This window comes from Scylla paramamosain, chromosome 6 (assembly GCF_035594125.1).
Source record: "Scylla paramamosain isolate STU-SP2022 chromosome 6, ASM3559412v1, whole genome shotgun sequence".
Taxonomy (NCBI): Eukaryota; Metazoa; Arthropoda; class Malacostraca; order Decapoda; family Portunidae; genus Scylla; species Scylla paramamosain.
Genome location: NC_087156.1, coordinates 11036649 through 11049991, shown reverse-complemented (window position 1 = coordinate 11049991; position 13343 = coordinate 11036649). Strand labels below are relative to the sequence as shown.

At 40.0% G+C, this 13343-nt stretch overlaps 1 protein-coding gene and 1 long non-coding RNA gene across 7 annotated transcripts in view; both read right to left on the bottom strand.

The window, feature by feature from the left end:
* The window catches only part of LOC135101304 (circumsporozoite protein-like), a 142742-nt gene that overhangs the window by 63332 nt on the left and 66067 nt on the right, over window positions 1–13343 (bottom strand). For 5 of the 6 annotated variants that reach the window (XM_064005103.1, XM_064005106.1, XM_064005105.1 and 2 more), the window contains one exon: window positions 665–718. The exons of the other annotated variant lie outside the window; for it this stretch is intronic. In XM_064005103.1, the coding sequence (XP_063861173.1) occupies window positions 665–718 (54 nt within the window). The remainder of the gene's footprint in view (window positions 1–664; window positions 719–13343) is intronic. 6 annotated transcript variants of the gene reach the window in all.
* LOC135101305 (uncharacterized) lies at window positions 8129–10336 on the bottom strand. The gene is made up of 2 exons (XR_010269190.1): window positions 8380–10336; window positions 8129–8303 (listed from the first exon to the last, which is right to left on the bottom strand). It is a non-coding gene; the product is annotated as an uncharacterized LOC135101305 (long non-coding RNA).

Below are 13343 nucleotides of genomic sequence, written 5' to 3'. Positions count from 1 at the left end.
ACGGATAAATTAGAAGATCTGATATTTATTACATAAAAAGTCCTCAAGTGCATATTCCTGTTATTGTGGAAATTTTTTTTATAATTGCCTTTTACCTTTCTTCACTCACATTTTCGTACATACAAAACATATATACGAAAAAAAAAAATAAGAACGCAAAAATGATAGCTAATTGTTAGGTTTCAATTGAATCTCCAAGTAAATATTTATAACAAAAATATGACACCATTATAGAAAATATATGATTTCGTGTCCTTCTTTTCTCTATGCATACACTAAAATAAGCACACGAAGACTGAAATACAAAAATTATAGTTTTGAAAAAGATTCGGTTAATCCTCAAAGGACATTTTCCCTGTAAGATGTTGCAATGAACATTATAGACTAAATTTACATTCTTTCTTCTTTCATATATATACCCTGGGAAGGCAGAAAAATGGGAGACAAAAACAACGCTTTGGAAAAAGGTTTCAACTAATCCTTCAATGGATAATACTACTGACACGATACCATGGAAGCACATCCTTTCTTTCCTTCATAGATTCGTGGGAAGCAGACAGAAGAAAGGCAGACAACAGTGACAGGTTTCGGTTGACATGGAAGAAAAAAGTTTAACAGCAAGTTCCAAACAGAGTGCACATGATGTAATGAAGCAGGTACTCACTTTCCTCCTGCACGTGTTGGCAGTGTTCACCGCGGCACCACCTGCCATCCTTTCCTGAAAATATCAAAACAGTGATGCAGCTTGACTATTCTAAAAAGAGCTAAAAATGAAGCATCATGAACAGAACCACCGAAAATCCTTTACTGCATGAGTTACAACATACACATGAACAAAAAATGAAAGAATAAATACTGGAGAAATGTCGTAAATAAAACGTGTCAAATTCCTCCAAACAAAAACACATGGATACATGAAAAACAACACTGAAAACAGAACACACTTGAAACGCTGAGAATGTTAAATATGCACAACAGTTGCAACAAAATAAAACGAACAAGCACAATTACATATATAACAAGATCAAATAAGAAAATAAAAAGAAGCAAAAATATTAAATGCAAAGCTTCCCAACATTCAGCGGTACAAACCTAAAAACAACAGCAAGGATATACTTAGAAAATAATAAGTACCACTTCAGTCTAGCCATAAAAAGTATTCACGGCACAAAACATCAAAACCCGTTTTGAGTATCTCTGCCAAAGTGGTCTGACTCATCTATTCTTCTTTCTTTATTGTTATTCAGTAATACAACACATCCACCTTCCTCCGTTTGTGGTTCTGATAACAACAACAACAACAACAACAACAACAACAACAACAACAACTCTCTGACCACTCCTAGTAAGAAACCTGCCTTTTCGTGTGGTTACTGCGAGGACACAGGATGTTCCCTATAACCTCTTACACAACAAAACAACAACAACAACAAAGGCTCCACAGACCACACAGATATCGTAGTTGCTGTTGGTTCTGGATATCAACGTTTCTTGGTAAGGATCTCAACAAAAGCAAACACCTGTGAGATCGACCCTCCTTCATGCTTGTGCTGCTAACTCGTCTGGATGAAGCAATACATTTAGTGTGATACCTTTCACAGGACCTGCCTAGTATAGTTGTGTCTATATATTTCAGTTCATGCGGTCATCTGAATACAAAAGCCTCAGTGCAAAGCCAAGGTAGTGTTTCGCTGGCAATAATATTCCTATATACGCATTACCAAACGCATCCTATTTTTTTTTTTTTTTTTTTTTGTCCCGTCGCTTACCAAACCAGTGTCAGACGCTCTTTTGATAAGGTCCCGCAGGAGGTCGTCTTTCCTACCACGGCAAGACTCACACGATTTACTCATATTTTCCCTGAAACATAATGTAATGAAGCTCCAGATGTTAAGCTGGAGATGACCAGCTAATAAACAAATATATAAATAAATATCCTGATTAAAAGCATTAACGACGTGTAATTCAATCTCCCGTCGTCTGAACACACGAGTAATCACACGTCTGATGAAGGCATGCTAATGAACACCCAGGTGAGGGGTCTTTTTATTCGCTACTCACACTTGAGACTCGCGAGCCCTCGGAGTATTTAAGCCGCTTATAAACTTTTTATGCAAATATACTTTCATTTACGTTTCTCTCTCTCTCTCTCTCTCTCTCTCTCTCTCTCTCTCTCTCTCTCTCTCTCTCTCTCTCTCTCCTCTCTCTCTCTACCATCATTTATCTCTGCATAGGAATGACTATTAAATGCCTTGACTGTTAAGGCCTGCTATAATAATAACAATAATAATAATAATAATAATAATAATAATAATAATAATAATAATAATAATAATAATAATAATAATAATAATAATAATAATAATAATTATAATAATAATAATAATAATAATAATAATAATAATAACAAACAGTTGTAATGAAAACTCCAGTACATCTGGTTTCATAGAGTTTATTCCAAGCCTCCAGTACTTCCCCTACATAAGGGCTTGTGTGAGTATCTTACCCTCTCCTGGCCCTCTAGTTGCCCTTCATGGAATCCGATGCTCATAATCGTATCAATTGATCATATCAGCTTCATCTCTCTCTCTCTCTCTCTCTCTCTCTCTCTCTCTCTCTCTCTCTCTCTCTCTCTCTCTCTCTCTCTCTCTCTCTCTCTCTCTCCAGAACTAACAATATAGAGAATAGCAGGTTCGAGGTATTCTGTGGTCGTAAGACACGGCCCCATCAGACTGTGCGAGCATTTTTATGTTGATCTGCTTCTCTGCAATAATATTTTATGTCAATGAGCCTTTGGTTGTTAATGAAGGTGCCACCAGCACGTGGAATGACTCACCGACAGACAGATACACACACACACACACACACACACACACACACACACACACACACACACACACACACACACACACACAGTATCCGAGAAAAGCTGCTTGACAGTGTCCGTCAGATTTACCAAATTATTTATAGCTAGGATCCTCTTTAGGGCACTCAGGAGACTACAGTCACTACACGCGGCTCTGCACTATAGAAGGAAGAACAAAGGTATAGCTACCACAATTACCTTTATTTTTTTTTTCTCCAGCAATCTGTAAATCTGCGTGGCTGCTGCTCGAGGTGGCAGAGCATTAACCGGAGCTGAGAGTGTGGTGTGGATGGATGTTTTGACGGTATCTGTCCCTTTCTCTCTCTAAGTGGATATTGTACAGTAGCTACCAAATTATCTTTACTTGAAAGAGCTCTACATTCTGACACAATGGACGATAATATTTGACACGTTTGGTGATAACGCCAGTGACAATTGATAGCCCTGCACACTAAGGATGGTTGCCGTATATTACATATGACCTAACAAATAGAGAGGCATCTTAGCATTACGTCAAGCCATGCATACCAACCTTACCGACACGACACGTGATCAGGCAGCAGGTTTCGTATTGTTCATTATGCCACAGTTCGCGCCACACTTTAAAGATAGTTTTCGGAGATACTGTACATTCATTGGCTGAAAAGTTCTTTATACAGTCATACACATCAGTTACTTTCAACTTGGGTCCACTTAGACTAATATGTATGAGACTACACTTTTATTTGAAATATTTAGATGCACGGTTCTAATTTATGCTTCTGTTTATCCTACTTAGTATTAAAACAAGAGTGGGATTTTATTAAGTTTATAAAGGAACGTTACTGAATGCTGTTGACGAGACAACAATGAGACAAATTCTTATTTCAGTTCTACATCACCAGTGTTTACGGCTTCACTCCAGAACAGGACTCCCTAACCTCCTCTCATCCCAAGCAAAGCCTCTTACGAGTAAATCGTTTCGTTATTGTCAATCTATTATCTGTTCTTTATATTCAAGAGAAAATATGGAAACAGTTGAATCTACTTTTCTATATCATGTCTTCTGGGTTGTGACTGATTTCTTTCTAGCGTCTGCAGCTTAAGAGTGTCAATGAAGAATAATGATGCTATTTCACTGAACTTAAAGCTTTCACTGTAAGGAATCTCTCTCTCTCTCTCTCTCTCTCTCTCTCTCTCTCTCTCTCTCTCTCTCTCTCTCTCTCTCTCTCTCTCCTCTCTCTCTCTCTCTCTCTCTCTCTCTCTCTCTCTCTCAAACCATATCTCGCTCTCAAGTAGAATTCACCTTCTCTCTTTTACCCATCTTTACTATATTTCAGTAAGTAAGGCTATTTTCTAAGAAGTAACATCCTAACAATCCTCCTTCAGCTTGAGCAGCAACACTAATTTTATTGCAAACCTTCCAGTTCGACTTCGCTTAGATTACCTTACTTAAGGTTTCCAGTCAAGAGATACCCTGCCATGCCTCGCCTCACCCTCCCTAACACTCCGCCAAGACAATGATTCCCTTGGTACCATCGCCGCGTGTACCAGGATGAGAGAAAAGCCGACAGTCCACTGCTAAGCCATGCGCGGATTAGCGCCGTTAGCATCAGTCCGAGAACACAAGCAATTCAACTGACCTTGGAAAACCTTGAGCTGAAGCCAGGAGGGAAAGTAAAGTGTGTCTAGAATATGAAGGTGGTAGTTAAGTGAGACTGAAGAGGAGGAGCACAAGTCATGTTGCGATTGACGGATGAAGGCAATCTAGGGAGAGTGTCGCACAGAGGAGGCGGGACGCAAGGCGCCTTCAGGCCAGTCACTGCTGGTGTCCCTCGCCTCCCCTTCCTGCCTCGCTGCGAGGTGAAGGGGCCACTACCACCGCTGCCTCAACACTTACACTACCTTTGCGTCTCAACACTGAAATGCTTCAATGAATGGGAATGAACGGGAAAGTAATGGTCACTTAGAATTGCTTAGAACAAGTACATGTTACTAAGTGTTTTAAATCAATCTGTCTGTTTGCGTCTGTCTGTTTATCTCTGCCTCACATCTTCACTATAATGTTCTGTAAGAAAGAGCATCCCAATCTCTGTTGCTTTGTTGCAGCACATCTATTTATATTAATGTTGTGTGTGTGTGTGTGTGTGTGTGTGTGTGTGTGTGTGTGTGTGTGTGTGTGTGTGTGTGTGTGTGTGTGTGTGTGTGTGTGTGTGTCTGGTGTAACATTGCGAGTGGAACAATATTTACGAGTATATTTAGTAGTTTTAGGAAATCAATGACAACTACGTATTGTGCCTGAAAAATGGCATACCGTAAGTACGAGGCAATTAGAGAAAAAATATAGTTAGGTCACTATGTATGCATTTTCTTCGCTTACAGTAATTGTTATCACGAAAGAATATACGAGTAACGGAAGAGGCATACGTTTATATTATGCAAACATTATGCTGTATTAATATCCCACTGACTAATTCAGTTGGACTTTTGGTTAAGTACTCGGTGCAGGGCACGGTAAACTATTTATTAAAGTGCTTTTACAAAAAAATTGTGCAAATATACTCTTTAGAATGAAATATACCAGTTTCTGCCGCTATTTAAAACTACTTTGTCCATGTCTGTGTCTGCCCGCACATCCATCTGTCCCTCTGTCTATTTGTCTGTTTCTCTGTCTGCTTGCTTGCCTTCTATTTTTGCCTGCCTGCCTGTCTGCCTGCTTCTTTGCCTGCCTATCCTCTTCAAGTTAGGCTGACTATTTCCCTGTCACCCTGTCTGTCTGCCTGCTTTCTTTCTTTCTTTTTTGTATGTCCATCCACCTCTTTCCTCGCCCGTTAGTCTGTCTGCCTCCTTGCTTGCTTGCTTGCTTGCTTGCTTGCCTCCCTGCCTGTTTGTTTGACCGTCTGTCTTCCTGCCTACCTGTCCGCTCTCTCTCTCTCTCTCTCTCTCTCTCTCTCTCTCTCTCTCTCTCTCTCTCTCTCTCTCTCTCTCTCTCTCTGATGATTACCTAAACAAGTCAAAACATTATTTAAACTACAACTACGAAACACCAAGGTACTTGAAGGCTTGTCTGTAAGTGGTATCAGTGTGAACAGGTTACATCACGCTCCTATACAATCATGATTTGCGCAGCACACCCTCCATAGTAGGTTGGCAGGCACTTCCCACACGTTAAGGAGTCTTTCTTCATTTCACTCTCTAATTTAAACTTCTTTATGCAAATGAAATTAAAGTTCAGGATTTAAATGATCACTTACTTTCTTCGCGCATAACAAAAATGTGCTGGACAAATATAACGAAAAATATTTACATAAAAAAAACAATAATAATATTCGAGCCACACTTCACAGTAACGAAAGCTTTCATAAATATAGGAAGATATTGCAAAGGTTGCACTGAAATATTATTTATCACCGTACAACTACCATACCTAATTCCCGGGAGCAGACTCATGCAGGATATAAAAAGATGAAAGAACAATAAATAGCGGTAGAGAGTCATGAGAACATGGCAATTCATCAAGGAACTCCCGAGAGAGAGAGAGAGAGAGAGAGAGAGAGAGAGAGAGAGAGAGAGAGAGAGAGAGAGAGAGAGAGAGAGAGAGAGAGAGAGAGAGAGAGAGAGAGAGAGAGAGAGAGAGAGAGAGAGAAGGATAATATGAAAAATAGGGCCCTAAGGAGAGCAGGAGGCATGCAGGCAGGAAGGAAGGAAGACAAAAACAAGTATCAATACAATAAACATAATAAATAATAGTAAATAATAAACAAAAATAATGATAGAGAGATACATTACATTGCACGTGTATCTAAGAGTGAACATTACTCACGGCTCACCAGCACTCCCCCGGCACACAGCTAATCCTGGCGCTAGTGAGGCTCTGAGGAGGAAAGACGCTTACTTTCCCTTGGCTTACAAATGAAAGTGTGCTCTACCGTACCTCCCATCAGGAAGCCACGCTGATGGGGAATTAAAAGATGGAGTGTGCTTTTCAGTATTTCTACTTCAGGAACACAGCCACTAGAACAACTAATTGCTTACTGTCCACGGCAGGTACAGAGATAGATAGATAGATAGATAGAGAGAGAGAGAGAGAGAGAGAGAGAGAGAGAGAGAGAGAGAGAGAGAGAGAGAGAGAGAGAGAGAGAGAGAGAGAGAGAGAGAGAGAGAGAGAGAGAGAGAGAGAGAGAGAGAGAGAGAGAGAGAGAGAGAGAGAGAGAGAGAGAGAGAGAGAGAGAGAGAGAGAGAGAGAGAGAGAGAGAGAGAGTGTAGCGAAGGTGAGGTGCTACTTGGCCGCCCGGAAGTTGCTCAAGCGAGAAGTGTAGGCTCCCAACTATGACTCTTGGTCATAGCAGTGTTTAGTCCTTGAAGGGTAACAATTTCCAGTGTCATAACAGTGTAGCTCTGGCAAAGGAAACTTAGCCTGTGTATTCTCTCTCTCTTATTCAGCAAAAACATGAACAATATATACAAAATTACATTACATAATAAATGATATACACAAAATTATAGAAAAAGAGAGTTTATGTGTGTGTGTATGTCTGTGTGAAGAAAGGAGTAATATGATGTATTGAGAAGATGTGTAACACATGTGTCAAAGAGCGTGCACAGAATGTTTACAAGTAAGGGATATGTATAAAGTGAGGATAGAAGAGATGAAAGACAAAAGCCTGTGCAGTAGAGAGAGTGAAAACGGAAGGGTGATAATACAACAGAGAACAGAGTGCTAGGAGCGGTGACTTGTGTCCCGCTACAAGAGAGAGAGAGAGAGAGAGAGAGAGAGAGAGAGAGAGAGAGAGAGAGAGAGAGAGAGAGAGAGAGAGAGAGAGAGAGAGAGAGAGAGAGAGAGAGAGAGAGAGAGAGAGAGAGAGAGAGAGAGAGAGAAAACTAATTATATGTAGAAATGAAAACGAAATTAAATTGGTTAACTTTCCAGCCACAACCATCGCCCCCGCCACCACCACCACCACCACCACCACCACCACCACCAGCAGGTCGCCGCCACCAGCTTGAACCGCAGTCAAAGGGAGCGCCATACATGTGTTTAATTTCTGGCAAGGGTTTTTTTTTTTTTTTTTTTTTTTTTTGCAATACCGTAGAAAACTTGAAACGCCGTCTTGTTACAGATTAAAACTCCTTGCCTTCAGGAAATGAGGGCATCTCATTTCATCTATTTTCATTCTTCCCTATAAATTTTCATCTATTTTCATTCTTCCCTATAAATTTTCCTTCGGGTTTTCCTTCTCTAACCCAGTAAGGTATTTACTTCAGATTTGTTTCCTGTACGGCTTATGACGGAGGGAGTGGAGGGTGAGGAGAGAGCCTTCTGCTTTGCTGTCCTTTAACTTTATGTAACTCTCCCTCGGTGTACACACACTTGTTCTAAGACAGTCAGTTTGATGGTCTGAGTTGGTAGGTGGTAGGGTAGACAGAGTGGAGAAAGTAGGAGGTGCTGCACACTCACCTCCCCTGCTCCCCAGTCATAATTCAAGTCAGGTTGGTGGAAGACTGGGAAGGGTAGGGAGGTGCTGCACACTCACCTCCCATGCTCCCCACGGTCAGTCAATTTGGTGGTCTGTTGCCAGATTAGAGTAAGATTTGTAAGTCAGTCAGGATGGTTGTTTTTAGAGTTGCCAGGGTCAGTCAGGCTGGTGGTAGGGAAGTGCTACGCACTCACCTACCCTGGACAGGGTAAGATGTAGGGATGTAGGGATCAGAGTCACAGTGTCAGAGAGTTGCTCTTAGAAGTTGCCAGGATGAGTAAGGTCAAACTGGGAGAGTGGGAAGTGTAGGGAGGTGCTGCACACTCACCTCACATGCTCCCCAGGGCCAGTCAGTTTGGTGATTACATATCTGTAAATCAGGCAGGTTGTTTGTTTTTTTTGAGCTGCCAGGGTCAGTCAGTCAGGGTCAGACAAGGGAAGTGCTACGCACTCACCTTGCCAAGATCAGAGGGGGTGGTGGTGGTGGTGGTCTGTACAGTTGGAGTTGCTCTTTGGAGTTGGTAGGATGAGTCAGATTGACGGGAGACTGGGAAGGGTAGGGAGGTGCTGCACACTCACCTCCCGTGCTTCCCAGGGTCAGTCAGTATGGTGGGTCTCTAGAGTTGCCAGGATGAGTCACGGGAAGTGCTACGCACTCACCTTGCCAGGATCAGTTGCCAGGGTGGGGAGTACTGGAGTACTGGTGGTGGTCTGTACAGTTGGAGTTGCCAGAATGAGTCAGATTGTTGGTCAAAGTCAAACTGGGAGACTGGGAAGGGTAGGGAGGTGCTGCACACTCACCTCCCGTGCTTCACAGGTGGGGTGGTGGTCTTTGGAGTTGTCAGGATCAGTCAGGTTGGTATTGATTTATTTTTATTATTTATTGTTGATTGCCAGACTTAGTCACTTTTATTGACGGGGGGAATTAGGAGTTTTTTGGCTTTTACTTTATTTATTTTTTGTTAATTTAATTTTATTTATTTATTTTATTTTATTTTCTATTTATTTTATTGTTTTTTTTTTCTTTATACCTGTATATATTTTATTCTTTTTGGTGTGTTAGTCCGTAGACTTGGGGAGAGAAGGGAAGTGCTGTGCACTCACCTCTCTTGCTCTCCCGAGGTCCGAGGTGGTAGGGAGGTTTTTATTTTTATTTTATTCATTTATTTACTTATTTGCTTTATTTATTTATTTTATTTTATTTTATTTTATTTTATTTATTTACTTATTTATCTAATTTTTTTTTTTTTTTTGCGTGGAAGGTTGGGAGAGAAGGGAACTGCTATGAACTCACCTTAATTTTTATTATTATTTTTTTTTCTATTTTTTTTCTATCTTTTGCCTGGTAGGTTGGGAGAGAAGGGAAGTGCTATGCACTCACCTTTATGTTTTTTTTTTATTTATTTTTTCCTGTTAGGTGGAGAGAAGGGAAGTGCTATGCACTTACCTTTATTTTTATTTTTTTTTTATTTTTTTTTATTTTTTTATTTTTTTATTTTTTTATTATTTTTTGCCTGGTAGTCCGTAGACTTGCCAGGGTTAGGTAGGGGAGAGAAGGGAAGCGCTGTGCACTCACCTCCCTTGCTCTCCCGGGGGCGGTAAGGCGGTGCCTTCCTCCCCTGGGGAGGGGTAGGGAGGTGCTGCGCACTCACCTCCCCTCCTCCCCGTGGGCAGCTCCATCACCGTACCTGTGTGTTTGAGGCACACATGGTGATGGAGGGATGCTCTTTGAAGGTTTTTGTGAGTTCCGAGAGGGGGGTTCGAACCTACGCGCCCCTCACTTCCCTCACGCCAAACTCCAAGTGCATCACTCTACCCACTGGGCCACGAGGGCCCTTTTTCTTTTTTTTAAAGTTGCTCTATTTCCCCATCTAATGTTCACGCCAGTATGTATTAAAGAATTATGATGTGAATTAATTTCATTACGTTATTTATTTATTTCATTTTCTATGGGATATGACCGCTGGCATCCCACACACACTGGGTTCCCAAGACTGTCACTACGCCATGAAACCCCAACGGTAAACAAGATATATTTGAACACATGATTTCCCCTCCAGTGTTCATGCAGCACCAAAAGTTCAATAAGAAAAACTGCTGCTGATTCTAAAGTGAGCGTTCATGACCACAATGATAATTAGATAATTGTTGACTTGTGGGAGTATGTCGTGGAGTGCAAATAGCAGTAGGTGAGATCAGAGAACTTTACAGAGGCGGGCATTCCTTGTGTCTGGAGTCGCCTCCTGGAACCCTCCCCTGTGCTGCACCACCACCACCATCACCAACAACAATAACAACAACACAACATTACACCTGTCCATCCTGCAGCACGAGAATGACTCAGCCCAGAGAACCACGGATTGCTTTATTCGTAATTCACGTCCACTCTCAACATAGACATCAATCAAATTATGTCATTGAAAAAGCTGGTGAAGCACTCACTTCTTCACACACGCTTTACTACCTATCAGCAGGATAAAAGCCTGGGAGGAACTGGGAGGAACGGCGGCGTCGGGAGGGATTAAGAGAGAGAGGGTAGGGGGACCAGCGGAGGCTGCAAGTGTGTTTATGCTTCATAGGTATAAAAAAAAAAGAGTACTGCATGAAAAAGAAGAAAGACCTGTGCCCCTCCCACCCCTGCTCCCCGCGAGAGGCGATACGTAGTGAAGTGGTACTGTTGTTGTTGTTGTTGTTATTATTATTATTATTATTATTATTATTATTATTATTATTATTATTATTATTATTATATATTATTATGTATTATAATCATTATTACTATTATTATTACCATTATAATTATCATCATTACCGTCATCATCGTCACCAGCACCATCATTGTAGTGTAGCGGGTTTGTGTCCTTTTATTTCCGTGTGGCATCTTGTAAGTTGTAAGTTTTGATAGTTCAGTATTTGTAACGATGGAGACCTTGTTTTTTTTATTCTTTATGCACTGCACGGTGTCATTGGCATTTACATCTATATTTTCTACTGTTTTTTTTTTTTTTCTCTCTTACTTATGTACAGAATCTATTTGTTTTGCAGAAAAAAAAAAGTCCAAACAGCAACAGACCAAGAGGTTCTTACAAGTCTGTTTGGGTGACTATTCTACTCTATTAGTGGTAGAGAAAGGATAGCACAGAAGAAGGGTCCTTCCATCCCCCACTCCCTATCCCTCCAGGCAAGGCTCACCTGAGAAAGGAAATGGTACCATGTTGTATAGAAATAAAAAACAACATGGAATGTGAGAGGAAACTAAGAAAGAGAGGACGACTACTTCTACCACATACAATCTACATGCCAGCACGGACAGTACGGAGTGAACGTGTTCGTTATTCAGACATGAACAATGACAACCGGGAATTAGTGTCTACATACTTGTCAAGACAGGTTTTCAATGAGTGTACAGTACCTGAGTTAACGACGCTTGATGGAACACAATTTCACATATTTATGACACGATTGAAGTACAATGTTTGGCTTCATTTGTTTGAAATCGCTTACCTATTATTTGCTATTGTTTCTTGTAACATTAGACATGTTGAGTCTTAGGAAGAATTCGGGTCTCATATTTGTGAAACCCTTAAAAGTTTAGTAAAGCAATATCAGATCCCCTCTTAGCCTGCGTTTGGATAGGGAGAATAGATCTCGTTCTTTAAGACGTTCCTTGTAGGGTTAATTGCGAACCTTTCAAGTAATTTTCGTTACTCTACTTCGTATTGTCTTTTTTTCTGATTTCTCAATATTCCTTCTGTAGTAGGATGACAAAAACTGTACATTGTATTCAAGATGAATGCGTACAAGTGAGTTGCACAAAGCCAAATTTTTTTATTTTTTTTATTTTTTCAGATTTGAAGGTGAAAGATCTTCTTAATGAAAACTATTAATTTATTGGCAATTTCAATGACTTCGGTACAGTGTTTGCTTGGTTTAAGATCTGCTGTCACTAAAACTCCTAGATCTTTCTCAGGATCCAAACTATTGATGGGGGGATTACTTTTTATAATTTTCCAGCAGATTGCTATTTCCTATATTCAATACCTGGCATTTATCAAAATCAAAGTTATAAGCCACGTTTCACACCATTCAATGAGTGTATACATCATTTTGCAAAATTTGACGTTGGTTTGGTGTCAGTCTTGTTAGCAATTTTAGTATCTGTCAATTTTGACAGTTTACTTCTGATTCCTTCGTCTATGTCATTGATATATATTATGAAGAGGATCGGTCCTAAGATTGAACACTGAGGAACGCCTCTACTTATATCAATCTAATTTGAAGAATTATCGTTTGTGGTGACCCCCATACCACAATATATATTGTACTGTCAAAAAAAGAAAAAGAAAAGACGAAAGAAAACAAAATAAGGAAAAGAAAGAAGTGAAGATAAAATAAGTCACAAGAAAGTAGAAATGGAATGTTTATAGTGATTGATGTGTTGCTGATATCATGTGTGTTTTTCTCACTGAACATTAATGGCGCCGACTGAATATTTGTTGTGTTTGTGCATGTGATATTGTCTGTGTTTTGCACGATGATTGCGTTGATCAGTGAATATGTTGAAGAGATATAAGGTAACACCTAATAACTTTGAATGATTTAAAGATGAATGCGAGTGAGAAATTTTGAGTTGTAAGAAATGTAAATAATTAGTAGTTATTAATTAAAATATGAAAATGTTTGTGAGTTTTACTGTACCATTTATAAACCAATTCCTTGCAATATCTCAGAACACGACACGTTAATTCAGTATGTCTGTCTGTCTGTCTGTCTCTCTGTCTGTCTGTCTATTTTCCTAATCTATTTTCTACTTACTGAACTGTTTATCTACCCATCTATTTATATTTATATCTAATTAAATACTTATTCATTTATTCATCTATCTATCAATCTATCTATCCATCCATCTGTCCATCTATATATCTATTTATCAGCCAGTCGATCTATTTAACCATTTACCCATCCAGCCATCTATCTATAACTCTACCTGTTCAACCAGATACCTATTCATTAATCAATTC